Source organism: Drosophila miranda, chromosome 4 (genome assembly GCF_003369915.1).
Source record: "Drosophila miranda strain MSH22 chromosome 4, D.miranda_PacBio2.1, whole genome shotgun sequence".
Lineage (NCBI taxonomy): Eukaryota > Metazoa > Arthropoda > Insecta > Diptera > Drosophilidae > Drosophila > Drosophila miranda.
The window spans coordinates 7,592,352-7,605,962 of record NC_046677.1 but is presented as its reverse complement, the minus strand read 5'-3'; the positions used below and the strand labels follow the sequence as shown (position 1 = coordinate 7,605,962).

Here is a 13,611-nt window from a genome sequence, read left to right as displayed (position 1 = left end):
CTTGAACACTCACTTTTTATTGCTAAGCTACTCTGAGAGAGGTAGAAAAAGGTGTGAGGCATTGGATTCAGCCACGGGAAATATTTTTCATTCTTATTAATTGTTTAATTCTATAAAGTACAAATTAATATCTTAAATGATCACTTTTATACGAAATTTCCCCATTGAATTTTATAACAAATTGAATATATTTTGACCCCACTGTTCTATAGAATGCAACAAGTTTGGGGTTTGATCCAAACAAGTTTGAGCTTGATTGTGTCATGATTATCTAAGCAGCTGCTTTGATTCTGATGGGTTTTTGGCGACAGCACAGCCGCTGATTATAGCCTGTGCAACTCTTGTTAGTCACTGCCTCAGCACTTGATACAAAAAGTGCATTAAATGCAAATTAAAACAATTTATTTCATATAAATAAGAATTAAAAGAACCACTTTTCACAATCAGATTATCTTCATTTAAACGTTTTAGAGCTTAATAACTACACAAAATTAGATATATCGTATATATAATCCTCTACTGAATATTCTTGAATAATCTTTTAAGTTACAACTTTTAAATCTTAACAACTAAAAAATACGCATTTAGAGGGACTTATTCCTCGGGCCGCGTTTCACTATAGAAGCCCAGGTTCATGGTGGGAATCATGTTGCTGTAGAAGTTGAGCTCTGCGGCTGAAGGACGAATCTGTAGCGGCACCTGTGGCACTGGGAGCATTTTGGGCACCGCTGTCGGTTCAACAATTTTGTGGGGCATAGTCGCAGTAGCAATCATGGCCTGCTGGGTGCTTTGGGCCACCTTGTGGTGCAGCTGATGGACCTTCAAGTGGTTCTCCAGCTCAATCTGCTGCAAAAAGGTAATGCAGCAAATGGCACACGTATAGGTAGGACCGTGAGCCTCCAGTGTGTGACGCTGCAGCTGTTCGCGCCGATTGAAGACTAGATTGCATATCTTACAGGCCAGCAGCGTGTCCAGATGAAGCGCACGATGACGCTGAAGATCGCGCTCCCGTTGAAAGACCCTGTCGCAGACGTCGCAACGGAAGCTTCGTCCTGGCTTCTGTGGAGTTATTGGCTTCGGCATCAACTGTTGCGTCAGCTCGTGCTGTAGTTGTGCCAGCTCCTCCGGGGTCGGTGGATGCAGGGCGTTTTGTTGCTGCTGCTGCAAGATCTGCTCAACGTCGCGCTTAGTGTGCATTTGCTGATGGGCAACAAGCTTGTCCTTGCGCGATGAGGAGAACGGACAGCGGTTGCACTGAAAGGGTCTGGCGCCGGAATGCAAACGCGAGTGGTTTGTCATCTCCTGGGCGGTCTGGAAGGAGCGTGGACATTGCTGGCACACGAACGGCTTCTCTCCGCTGTGAATCCGCATATGCTTCGTCAGATTGGTGTTCCGGGAGAAGCTCTTTGTGCAGACAGTGCAGGTGTAGGGTCGCACGCCGGTATGGACGATGGCGTGCTTTTTGAGGTCGGAGCGGCGTACAAATCCCTTCCTGCACTGGGCACACACGTAGGGACGATCCATATCGTGCTGCGACTTGATATGGGCAATTAAAGCGGTTCGCGTGATGAAAAGCAAACTGCAAAATGTGCAACAGTACGGAGCATGGGTATTATGGGCGGTTCTCTCATGCTGCTGGCATTCAGCTGGAAGCGTATAGCCCAAGTCGCAGTACTGACACAGAAAAGCGGTCTTGGGACGTGGTCCTCCAGTGTTGGATACAGCACTGGGCTGCTCTAACTTCATTTCCACCGCCATTTGGCCCACTGGAGCCGCATCTATGCCCAGCGGCATGGACATGTCAGCATCTTCTGCATTCGTCGTATCTGCTTCATCTTCCTCAAAGTCCTCGAACTCCTCCTCTTCCTCCTCGTCCTCTGCATTCTCGTTCTCTTCATCAGAGCCTATCTCATCATCGCTCGTCTCCGCAACCTTATCCGGATCCACTTCCACAATTTCGCAATCGTCTCCGGGCTCAAATACACCAGGATTTCCGTTCAATCCGGGTCGATACTTGGGATCCTTTTTAATGATCTCCTTCAGTTGCTCCTGCAAGGCGGCTTCCCGCTGCTTCATTCCCCGCCGCTGTTTATAGAAATCCTCCAGCACTTCCAAGCACTCAGAGCATATCTGCTCCGGCAAGTACTCATGGCGATCGTACTGCAAAGTCAAAAATCTTATTAGGCAAACATCTTTGAAAGGCTTTCCACTTACCTGCACTCCCCATACGCTCTGGCAGACATCGGCAATGCAGAATTTGCCGCCATCCCAGAAACCCTCGCGATCATTGAAAATGTTTGGCGTGGTCGCGGTCGACGCCGGCCGATGGCACAGGCGGCACGAGCTGGCAGTGTTCTCGTTTGGCGGGGCCCGTGGAGTTTCCATCTGTGTAATATACATTTTATCGCAATTGCACAGGTCTATATTGTGTTTATGAATTTTAAACGAATTTCTGCATTTTCTGTGCCATCGGCTGAGGGGGTGGAGTGGTGTGCAGTGTGACCGCGGATTTATCATTAAAATATACCGTCCGACCCTCAGAAATATAGTGAAACATACCGTCTCATTTCAAAAATATACGTAAATATACTGACGAGCTCAAGTTATATTATACATATTCCTCGTTTTTGATCTTCCGTGGAATATTACTAGCTAGATAGAACTTTCAACCATGCCCACATAATTTTATCCGATTAATGAATCAATTTTCTACTTGACTGGCCTATTCTAAATACTTGCCTTTATTGGATTTCTATATACCGTTGAAAATGAAATTTAATAGATTGATGAAATTGGTATTTCGCAACATGTGGCATTCGATAGTCCACTCAATAAATATGAATAGATGGCGCCAGTTTTACTATCACATATATATCCAAATATTTGTATCAGAAATTGCCGAGAATCCAATAGACATAAATAATTTATTATATTTAAACTATTCAAAATTGCATATTTTTATAAGCATACGCCACCGCAGCAAATAGTACTTCGCAACATGTGGCAATCGATAGTCCACTCGATTGAAATCGAATACATGCGAGGCGCCAGTTCGACTATCGGCAATTTGTGAATTTAACTTTCTCGAAATTTTCCATAATTCGCGCAATTTATAGCTTAAATTTAGCTTATAACAAAACAATTTAATTGCTACTGTAAGTTTTTCTATCTGTGGCAGTTTGGGTCATATAAAAATCATGTTCTGAGGCCCTCTACGATGAGCGCGATAGAACATACCCAGAAGCAGCAACAAGAAACTCGGAAAAAAGCTCATTCACATTCGACTTTTGCCTGAAACGGTACACTTAAAACGAGAGTGGCGTCGGCCCCCTGTCACACCACCCGTTGGCGGCGCAATTGTACGGATTTTGGTGGTGCCCGCAATTCCGTGAATTCCCTTGCAATCCTTGCTCGATCTAACAAGTGTTTGTGTTGGCGCCGGTTCAGGTTCAAGTGCAGTGGCGTTTATTGTATTTTTGAGCAGGCCCGTGACCTGATGCTGCACAGGCAGACGCCCGCGCAAGCACACGTGCAAAAATTCATATACACACGCACACATCGGTATAACTGTTACTTCCACGCGTAAAACGGTGCCGGCAAAGCAACAATTTTCCATCAACTTCTCTGTGAGTGAAAATAACTGTTTCGTGAGTGCTTGTACTATTTAAGCTTTAGTTTAGTTGTTCTCTCTGTGTGTGGTGTGTCGCCTTTTCTCCCTCTCCCAACATTGGGTTCAATTGCCTTGCTACGCACATTTTGTCTTTATTATGCACCCCTCCTCCTCCACTGCTTCTCCCATGCGGTGAGCTCTTAGCTCTGAGAAAAGGGATGTTCGATTCTGTGGCCGAAGCGTTTGATGCTCTTACAAGTCAATTGCTCCCATGGTGGGTATACTTTGAGTCTCTTCGTGGCAAACATCATAATAGAATCGTAATAAAAATAAATACATACTCTATTTTAGCAGTGTAATAGGAACAGCCACCCCGTGGCTCTCTCTGCCTCTTACCCTTCTTTGACATCCTTTGTGCTTTGCTCTGCTAACCTATCTACAGTTATGCCCTTCCTCCGTTCTTCTTGTTTTTGAACTTTGTCCACCCTTGATTGTACTCTGTAGGAATTTTTCAGTGACATGCAGGGGTATACGTGGGGGATTGTACTTTCCATCGTTGTTGTTGCGTTTAAAAAGTAATGATTTTGGTTGCATTAATAATTTACATGACCGATTTCGTCTTTTTGAAGAAAACAACTTAAACTTGAAGCTAGCAGCAGGTACAGTGAAAGAAATTTGTAGTAACCCCCCAAGTTATTTACAGGAGTGACTCATACTTTAGGAAATTAATTATGCACATCGTTATTGTCTCATAGGTACCATCCCTCTCCCAAAGCTTTAATTAGAGCTTTCATTAGTTTTACCATAAATGGTACCTGTGGAGTGCAATGGGAACCTGTAAACACTCTTGTTTACCAACAACCAAGATTTTTACACACTGTTACACTGTATATGTACATTGTACATAATTAATAAGGTTGGTTGCTTAAGCCAAAAACAAATTGCCAGGATATTGGAAGCATAAAGGTGTAAACAAGTGCCTTCCATCCATACGATTTGAATACATCAAATATTTTTAGTTAAACGGTTGCGAATAAAGCTCTAAACATTCCATCCACCCATTTATTATAGCACAACTATGTCTAATCATTCGATCAGAGAGTGCCCGATCAGCAGATCGGTGCAGTGTGAGTCAATCATGTGTCCGGGGTCTAGTTTTTCGCTCTCGTAGTCTCGTAGACTGTTCGCCTATTGACTTTGAACTTGACTCTGTCGTAGCGATCTAGCGTAAATTGGTTGGCAAATTGGAGGCTGCAGGGAGGCGCACGCCGTTTTACAGCACAGCCGCCTGTCAGATTGTCACATGCGTGCGATCATATGTTTTACGACTAGTAATACTTCTATTCTATGGTCATGGCATATTAGCCCAGAATCATGCCATAATCTTATCAGCGAAGCGAAGCTTATGCTCGCTAAATGAATCGCTTGCGGGTGGGTTTTTTTTATATGGAAAGCTTCTCTGCGATTGCCGCAAAAGATAACAAGAGCCGGCTCCAAAGCACCCCCCAACGTAATGTTATTGAGAGCGAGCAAACAAAAAGACAGCAGGGGAAAATTGGATAGTAGGTGTCGAAGTTTTATATACTCTAGCAGGCAAAGGAGAGGTGTTACCATGAGGGCTTGTAATCTTTTCCCAATTAAAGTTGTTTGATTTTTTATTAGTTTGATTAATCAATAGCTGATCAAGAGCCTGTAATGAGTCAATATTATAGAATTGGAATACCCCATCAAAGAGTAATTTTAGCATACTGAACTATTTTTCCACGAAAACAATGAAAGCTGCGTGACTTGTTAGCGCGTTTGAAACCCTAAATATTTGCTCAAAAACCGTTAAGTAGTTTGTCAAAAATGCAAATATCCCCAAGAAATTAGCGGACTCTTAAGAAGTGAACTGTTTATACTCTGAACCAAAGAAAGAAATACCTAGATTGAAAACTGTATATCCATAGTTACCAAGAATTTTTATCGACAGGCAGTTTTCTAACGAAAGCCACATAAGAAAACACTTATCAAATATCGTAAACATTTACAATTGGCGCCATAAAGAAAGCTAAATAGAGAGAAGTAAGGCCCAGACCAGAATCAATCAAAGACCAATAATATTGAACATTACCGAATTTGTATATCTGATTGGTTTTTAGTACACAAATACACACTCATTCAACGCTCTACTAGACCGCAAAGGTTTGTTCATTCAGGCCTCAAATAATACTAAAAGATTTATCTGTAAAGATAATTGCCATAATGGTTGCGCCAGGCCATGAATATTTTACTAGAAAAACAACAACAAAAAGGAACCCCTATTTCTTTGCTGGGGGGAATTTTGTATTAACACATAATCTGGCCATAAAGATACACATACATATTGTACATATGTACACCACAGCTGGTAGCGCCTATTATTAACCATATTTCGGTTTAATCTAGAGTAGATTTTTAATTCGAAGATCCGATTGTGCCTCTACTCCACTCTCAAGTGCCCCAAAAGTCAAAGGCATGACAACCACTTGGTCATGACCGCCAGAGATCCTAGGCTAAGTGTTATTTGAATACTGTCTAATTACTCGGCTTATACTCTGTGCCGTAGATACATACATATATCTTTATAGACAGCTGACAGCAATTGGAACTTTAACATATGCCTCTCATTTTGGGGACAATTTGAGTACATTTCCCTGAAAGCCTAATGCATATTTTGTTGCCCCTACCTCAGAGGTGTGTACAGCTCTAGAAACGTAATCTTATAATTATCGAAATCATAAATAAAGAAATCCGATAAAGAATACGTTGCCAACTCAAGCAAGCAAAAAAAAAAATGGGAAACACAAGCCTCCTCTCCTTTGCAGGCACAGGGCAAGGTTGCTTTTGAACAATCTCATCGGTACTTCAAGTCCGTATTCTGATCTTTGCAATCAACAGTCCATAGTAGAATATAGCCAATGATAAACACAGTAGATTACCTGGAGTAGCATACGTACGTACAACATCAAATGAAATGTGTCAGCAAGATATCAAAGTTCACTGCTGCTATAATCCAAGCAATAGCGATTGGAAGCTTCGTTTTTGATAAGCCGATTTGCCATTTTTAGATTCGACACCCGCGCACCTTTGATGCGGCTCTTTTCAGTTGTGTTTGTGCCATCGGCCGCATCGGACGTGTGTCGGTCTAATTAAGGGCTCGAATAGAGGTTTGTTTAGACGGGAAATTTGTCGAACAATCAACTGAAAGCACAGCCAATAACTCAAAAAGGGTTCCAGACTATGAAATTACATAATCTAAGGCAGATTTCGTGCTACTAGGGGGCCCCCATTCTTATCTGGAACTACAAAAATGGGTACTTGCACGATAAGTACATAATCTTCATGAAAATTCATGACCCAATCAAGGCAGTATGCAAATGATTGCAAATTGAATAATTATCGGGGTATTCTACTCCGACGTTTCTCTTGGGGGGAGAACATTCCGTGCAGTTGAAAATCAAGCAATCTCCATTTAAGTGCAATTTTGTATCCACAATTGCAAAGATAAATACAAATAACAATCCAATCGGCAGTTTTAATTGAAAAGCGTGAGACATAGTTTAATTTTTAGAGCGATATTTATGGTCTTTCATTAACTGTATGTATATCTATGTATGTGTATTGTATATCTATCATCATAGATATCACAGAACACAATTTCAAGTGATTAGGGCTTAGAATTAAATTTCTTTTGATCAAAATTTCTATGTGTATTTGCAGTAGTGCCTTCATTTCTCATAGAGTTTTGATGTTTTCTTAAATATTTTCAGGGTATCTCCATTTTATTAAAAATGGCTTGTACTTGCGAAGTAATCGGCCTCGCCTGCGTGGTGGCTCTAATCCTTAGTGTTTCGGCCAAGGCTCCCTACCAGATGCGCATGTTCTTCATATTCTTTGGCGCTGGCGCCATTGTGATGCTGTGCGTGCCCTTTATGATGCTACGACCACGGGACTATCGAAATGCTCTGTAAGTTTTACGTTTCTAGAATCTTATTTCCAATCTAATGGTTCATCTCTTCCTGGTTATAGGGTGCCCTCTTGGTGCTTCCGACAGCTATGCAGATTGATGGGCATTACCATGGAGGTGCGTGGATTGGAGAATGTAAGAGCGGGTCACGGGAGTGTGGTGATAATGAACCACCAGAGCGCCCTGGATCTCTGTGTGCTGAGCTATCTGTGGCCGGTAATCGGACGAGGCACGGTTGTGGCCAAGAAGGAGATCCTTTACCTACCATTCTTCGGCTTTGGTGCCTGGCTCTGGGGCACTCTGTACATCAATCGTTCCCGCAAGACGGACTCGATTAATTCCCTGCAAAAGGAGGCAAAGGCGATACAGGAGCGTAACTGCAAGCTTCTGCTCTTCCCGGAGGGCACACGCAACTCCAAGGACACACTGTTGCCGTTCAAGAAGGGCTCATTTCACATTGCTCTGCAGAGCAAGTGTCCCATTCAGCCGGTAGTCATCTCAAAGTACGCATTTATGGACGACGAGAAGAAGACTTTCCGTCCGGGCCACGCCCTGATTCAGATCCTGCCCGAGGTGTCGACCGAGAAGTACGAGAAGGATGATATGCAGCAGCTTATCGACGACTGTCGTTCCATCATGCAGACGGAGTACACGAAGTTGAGTAAAGAAGGACTTGCCTTGAGCTCGAATAAGCAATCATAGGACTGGATAGAATATTATTGAACTCAGGTTACTAACACAAATATTGCCCAGGAACAGAATCAAAAGCAGCAAACACGGATATATAGGGTTATTGGATTAATTTGCCTAGCTTTAAGTTATAGAATATATATTCTTCGCGCGTATTTTCGAACAATATTAACTGTTTTACCTCTAATACATGCAAGTGTTCGAGAGCTTTTTTGACAAAAAGAAAACTAAAATACAAACCAATTAACAAAGTAAATTTTTTACAATAGAATAGAAAGCACTTATTTCTTTGATGTTAATTATTGTGAGATTTGTAAAATATTTTATATATAGTATATGAATGTAAAATGGCTCTGATCCGTGTATCAAGGAGATCTTCTTCGATCTTAAAACGAGATGGCATGCCCAAATCAGACGGGAAATGCCAGAGTTTATAGCAAAAATAAGGAGAAATTACAGAGCTATGGATATTTAACATAAATATACTATTAAAAACACACATCCTTACTGTCTTTGCTACCAAACTAACTGCAAGCGATTGGGGACATTCTTCCGATCACAGGGAGGTATGGTACACCCAGATCGGACGAGAAATGGCGGAGTTATAGCGATTTATGCAAAAATTGGCTTATATATTTTAAAAGGCGTTACGTTTTTAAGTGAACTCTACATTCTACATTCTTGTTAGCGCCCCGACTGAGATCAGCGGTGAGTTCTCGAACTACGCTAATTTAGTTCCAGCTGTGTCCGTCGATATCAGGTGAACCGCCAAGCTAGTTCAAAAAATTCCCGACGACAAGTAAGGGCGCCACTGTGCAACCAAAAAAAAACCAGCGACCTACTGCTGATTTCTGTTGGCCTGGTATCCCAGAACTGAAATTTCTCGTTTTCTGCCATTTGAGCGGTCCCAAGTTGAGGATTGTTGTTGTACAACAACAAAAATTTGTTGTACAACAATTGACAACAACAACAGTTTCGACAACAACAACTCTCAACTTGCGACCGCTCAAATGGCAGAAAACGAGTAATTCAGATCTGGGATACCAGGCGAACAGAAATCAGCAGCAAGCAAACTTTAGCTAATGCAAAAAAAATGTTGCATACGTTTGGGGGCTCAAAAACGGAAATTTAAATTGTAAAAATGTAACGACTTCCCAGTATACATATGTTGATTTCTCCGCTACTTATGGGCTGATCCGGTCGTGCGACGGCTTCCTGTGATCGGAAAAAAATCCCTGATCTGATGAAATCCTAAACAAGGACCGAGGATCAAGGATATTTTCTTTGTAATCCAGGGGCTGTGGAGATCGAATAAACATCATGGACAGAGTCCCTGACCACCCTCCCAATCCGATTAAAACATATGAAATTGTGGTTTTTGATTTTGTAATAAACTATACAATATATATTTGATGTATATATGTGGCTTTATATAATATTTTGTCCATGTTACTGCTAAAGCAATACAAAATACTATGCTATGGTATTACTAACTGGCATACTTATACAAATAACATCGTATTATGTACAAATGTTGATTTCCGTTTATTAATAATGCTAAAACGCACGTTTATGTAGTCGTACGCCAAACCTATACAATTCGATTTAGTGCCCTTGCGGGACATTAGCTTCGTGGGGCACTGTATCCGCGTTGAGCCGCGGATGAGCCCCACCGAAGAGTTTTTAAGCATATGTTGTATCTATCCAATATGTCATTATGTACATATGATTACATTAATCTATGGTTATAGTGAATACATATGTGCTAATAAAGATGGTAGTACACGGTTAAGATATCTAAATTAATTATAATATTGCATAAATGTTTGGGACTGTATGGTTTCCAAATAATTCATATGACAAGAAAGTCCCAAGTGTGAAATTCAAACAATATGCTTGCTGGATATCGATTAACAATGAGAAACAAGGCAAGTTGGGTAAATGACATTGCAGTGTGCGATGTGATGTGACGAAGTCGTATTCTTCAGTCGCGAAACAACAACAAAAACCACACAGGATCTGGCATCCATCAATGCTTATCACAATCTACGATTATGGATAACAGCGTCTTACAGCTATCATAAGAGTCATGCTGGCATCGGAGTTCTTTGTGGATCTGTGGCTACAACGTTCTCATCTCTCTGGCAGGAACACTTTGCGGTTGGTTCGTCGTCTCTTAACTATTCAAATTAACAAAAGGCAATACAAAATGCATTTACGGAAAACATTACAAATAATAAATTCATTCCAATTCAGATGAATATACAATATACGACAATCATTCGACTTGGATGTGGAAGCAGACATTAAATCAGATCTTTGGTTGATTACAATTACAATTAGCTTTGTCTACACAACAATTGTTCCCCTATGTTCGAGTATATAAATGCATTTCTGTATTGGATCTGTTAATTTAAGAGTGCAGATTTTTACAATTTTCAGTTTCAGTTTCAGTTTCAGTTTTCTGTGTTCATTCGTTGTTTTAGCGTTTACAATACAAATACAATTCTCAGAAAAGGAAAGGAAAGGCCTTTGTCTATACAATACGATACACATATAATAATTGCCAAGCAAAAGTTATTGAGCCGTTTCTTCATTCGCATCAAACAAACAGATAAGATAATCAAATAAGAGTTTGGCGACTGCTGGGATATGTTTCATTGCTCTAAGGACCATCCATCCGTCCATCCATCTATCATAGAGTGGGGGGTGGGGCGTGAGGGTTGGGAGAACTTAGGAGGTAAGTGCTCTATTTTGTAAAGACATATTCGTAGACTTAGGCGTACAATGAAACTAAAGGTAATTTGCACTAATTTGAAGATTTTTCAGATGTGTATTTCTTAACGATGCAATATTATGTATTGTTTCTGTTTCTTCCGTATTGTACTGCTTAATGCTTAAATAAATTATATCACAACAATAGAGACAAAGTTTGCGGTTCGGAGTGCATCGGCGGGTGGCAGGGCGTGGGCGGGGCGGCAGAGGACGAATTGGGGCAAACCGCAAGGTGAACAAACTACAGATACTCTCTCGTATTGGTTAAACATTGCCATTTCTCACGCATGCACACACACACACACAAACACATACAATAATGAACAATAAATGGTGTATATATTTGTAAAAGGTAGCATATGTAGATGTATATATAAGGGGAGAGCCGCCGCCGCCACTGCCACACACGCGCTGCAGGGTTTCACTGAGATCCAAGACAAATATGTTAAGGCCGAGCTCTGTCTTAATACTAACTCTTGCTGAGCGCCTTTTTCTTTCTTTGTACTAGGATATCGTAGAACGGATTGTGGCTGATCGACTGCGTCAGCCGCTTGATCCACTCCTGCTGGTCCTCCTCCGTAGCGGCGGACATGCGGTACACGGTATGCTTGCCCTCCACCACCTAATGCGAATGAGAGAGAACAAAAGATTAGTACATACTTCTGTGGGACATTCTTCTATTCATCTATATTGAAAAGGACTCACCTTGCCCTCGGAATCAGTCTTGCAGGCCTTGATTATATCGGCACCGCCAGTGGCAAACAGCTCGAAGCAATGCGGTTTGCTGCGATCGTGTATCTCCCGCACCGATATATTCTCCAGCGGTATAATGCCACGCGGCTCCTTGTCGGTGGTGTATTCAAAGTAGTAGAGGCAATTGTCGTTCAATATGAACCAGCGTCTCTTCCACGATTTGTATCTGCGAATGGAAGCATATACACGTAAGTATGGATATCTAATCAGGCATGAATCAGTCACTCACCTGCCGCCCTGCTTCCACAGCCAGCCCTCCTTGTCGGGGTTGAAGAAGGTGTGCATCAGATCGTTGCCATCGTCTTGGGGTATTTTGAATGGCTCGGTGCGTATGGACTCGTAGAGGGACTCCAGCAGGCCGCGGGGCAAGTCCCCGCCGTTGTTGATACCACGATTCATCGAGATGAATTGCTCAACGGTGGGTTTGTCTTTGACCTAAAGACGACAGAAAGAGTCAAGAATCAAGGGTTAGCATGGCTTCAACTATTGCATGGCATGTAATGGCTCTTAATTAGCAAGCAATTCGCCTCCGCTGATATCGTTTCCAGAAGTGCCCTAGAATATGCCACGAGCTGTGGCATGGTGTGTGGATTCCCCTACACTTGACCTATTAATAGCGAAGGGCAGCAGACCGTGCGAGTGGTGTAATTTCTCTAACGATCGGACGGGACGGACGCACGCCCTGTCACTCACGACGCAGCATGCGGAAGTGAATCGCTGCTGCGTTGCGTTGCGTCGCGGCGACGTCGATAATTGTGGCCTGACAACCGGCAAATAGGAATTCAATTTCGCAGTTGAAGGACAGCTCATGGGCCGGGCCACGCGTCGAGTCGAGTCGATTCAGGCATTTCTTTCGGTTTTTTGGCATAAGCAACAACTTCCTGACGTGCTGCCAACAGTACGAACATCCGGTTGGGAGTGGGAAGAGGGCCAAATAAATTGAAAAGAACAGATCTGGGGGTATTTTTGGATGAATCCCCCACTATACCCCTCAATGAATGGCCTGTTCGAATCAAATTATATCTGAACACGATCTAAAGGCAGGAGCTATCCAATCCACTGCATACCCTAGAAATTGGCAGTACCCACCGATGGATTGTGCAGCGATGTATTGAGCATTATAATGGCAAAGCTGAGCACATAGCATGTGTCCGTGTTGGTGAAGATGTCCAGATTTAGCTGGCAGTAGCGCTGTGCAAAGCACTCCATCATTCGATCGATCTTCTGCGCCTCGCCGGGCAATCGAAACGACCAGAGAAATTGTCTGTTGAACAGAAAAAAAAGAGGAAATTCCCATTAGCGATAATTATAACAGGTGGGATGGGTGGAGGGTGGACCTACCTTAGGGCCTGCACTAGAATGAGATTGGTAAAGTCGTGTAGCGCCACGAAGGCCTTGAGGACATCCTCGTTGAAATCGTTCTTTTCGCCGAGGTAATCGCCTGGAAAGAACGCACCGAAAAAGGCAGTTAAAATAAATGTTGGTTATGCGTTTAATTGAATTTCGCGCTGGCCATAAAAGAAGGTCGATTTATGACTTCAGGCCGGGGTTCTCGCCACTCACCTATGGCCGTTTTATTGAGGCCCTCGCCCTTGTAGAGGAAATGCGCCACATCCTGGGGATCGTGACGCAGCAGTCGGTTCTCCACGAGATACTCAATGCCTGGAAAAGGGAAAGGAAGTAAGGAATATTAGAGATGGAGTTTCATAGAGGCTCCCCATAGAAGTTTCCACTGTAACTCCCCGTAATGTAATCGATAAGAACGCGCACCCGGAAGCCCAAGAACGAAGCAATA

The 13,611-nt window shown here is 42.6% G+C and overlaps 3 protein-coding genes across 6 annotated transcripts in view; 1 reads left to right on the top strand and 2 right to left on the bottom strand.

Moving 5' to 3' along the window:
- Nucleotides 1–431: 431 nt before the first annotated feature.
- LOC108162716 (zinc finger protein 708) lies at nt 432–2,503 on the bottom strand. The gene is made up of 2 exons (XM_017297579.2): nt 2,215–2,503; nt 432–2,160 (listed from the first exon to the last, which is right to left on the bottom strand). Exons 1-2 carry the CDS (start codon nt 2,398–2,400, stop codon nt 595–597), a joined length of 1,752 nt encoding a protein of 583 aa, XP_017153068.1. The 5' UTR covers nt 2,401–2,503; the 3' UTR covers nt 432–594.
- Nucleotides 2,504–3,230: 727 nt separating this feature from the next.
- Nucleotides 3,231–8,539, top strand: LOC108162718 (1-acyl-sn-glycerol-3-phosphate acyltransferase alpha). 2 transcript variants are annotated; one of them, XM_017297581.2, is made up of 3 exons: nt 3,231–3,626; nt 7,402–7,598; nt 7,661–8,539. In XM_017297581.2, the coding sequence occupies exons 2-3, from the start codon at nt 7,423–7,425 to the stop codon at nt 8,298–8,300; spliced, it is 816 nt and encodes a 271-aa protein (XP_017153070.1). In that variant the 5' UTR covers nt 3,231–3,626; nt 7,402–7,422; the 3' UTR covers nt 8,301–8,539. The 2 variants fall into 2 exon arrangements, with proteins under 2 accessions (XP_017153070.1, XP_017153072.1); XM_017297583.2 differs by lacking the exon at nt 3,231–3,626 and adding an exon at nt 6,754–6,798.
- A 1,270-nt stretch (nt 8,540–9,809) lies between these two features.
- Nucleotides 9,810–13,611, bottom strand: part of LOC108162736 (cytohesin-1) — a 38,267-nt gene continuing 34,465 nt past the window's right edge. For all 3 annotated transcript variants that reach the window (XM_017297612.2, XM_017297613.2, XM_017297611.2), the window contains 6 exons: nt 13,380–13,478; nt 13,158–13,257; nt 12,906–13,080; nt 12,046–12,251; nt 11,769–11,982; nt 9,810–11,685 (listed from right to left, as the gene is read on the bottom strand). In XM_017297612.2, the coding sequence (XP_017153101.1) occupies nt 11,533–11,685; nt 11,769–11,982; nt 12,046–12,251; nt 12,906–13,080; nt 13,158–13,257; nt 13,380–13,478 (947 nt within the window). In that variant the 3' untranslated portion in view covers nt 9,810–11,532. The remainder of the gene's footprint in view (nt 11,686–11,768; nt 11,983–12,045; nt 12,252–12,905; nt 13,081–13,157; nt 13,258–13,379; nt 13,479–13,611) is intronic.

What these genes read in the sequence shown, in the direction of transcription:
- LOC108162716 (XM_017297579.2), bottom strand. Translation starts at nt 2,400, where the DNA reads ATGTATATTACACAGATGGAAACTCCACGGGCCCCGCCAAACGAGAAC. An exon ending in AGAGCGTATGGGGAGTGCAG is followed by an intron (nt 2,161 to 2,214) that starts GTAAGTGGAAAG and finishes TTGACTTTGCAG; the next exon opens with TACGATCGCCATGAGTACTT.
- LOC108162718 (XM_017297581.2), top strand. Translation starts at nt 7,423, where the DNA reads ATGGCTTGTACTTGCGAAGTAATCGGCCTCGCCTGCGTGGTGGCTCTA. An exon ending in CGGGACTATCGAAATGCTCT is followed by an intron (nt 7,599 to 7,660) that starts GTAAGTTTTACG and finishes TCCTGGTTATAG; the next exon opens with GGTGCCCTCTTGGTGCTTCC.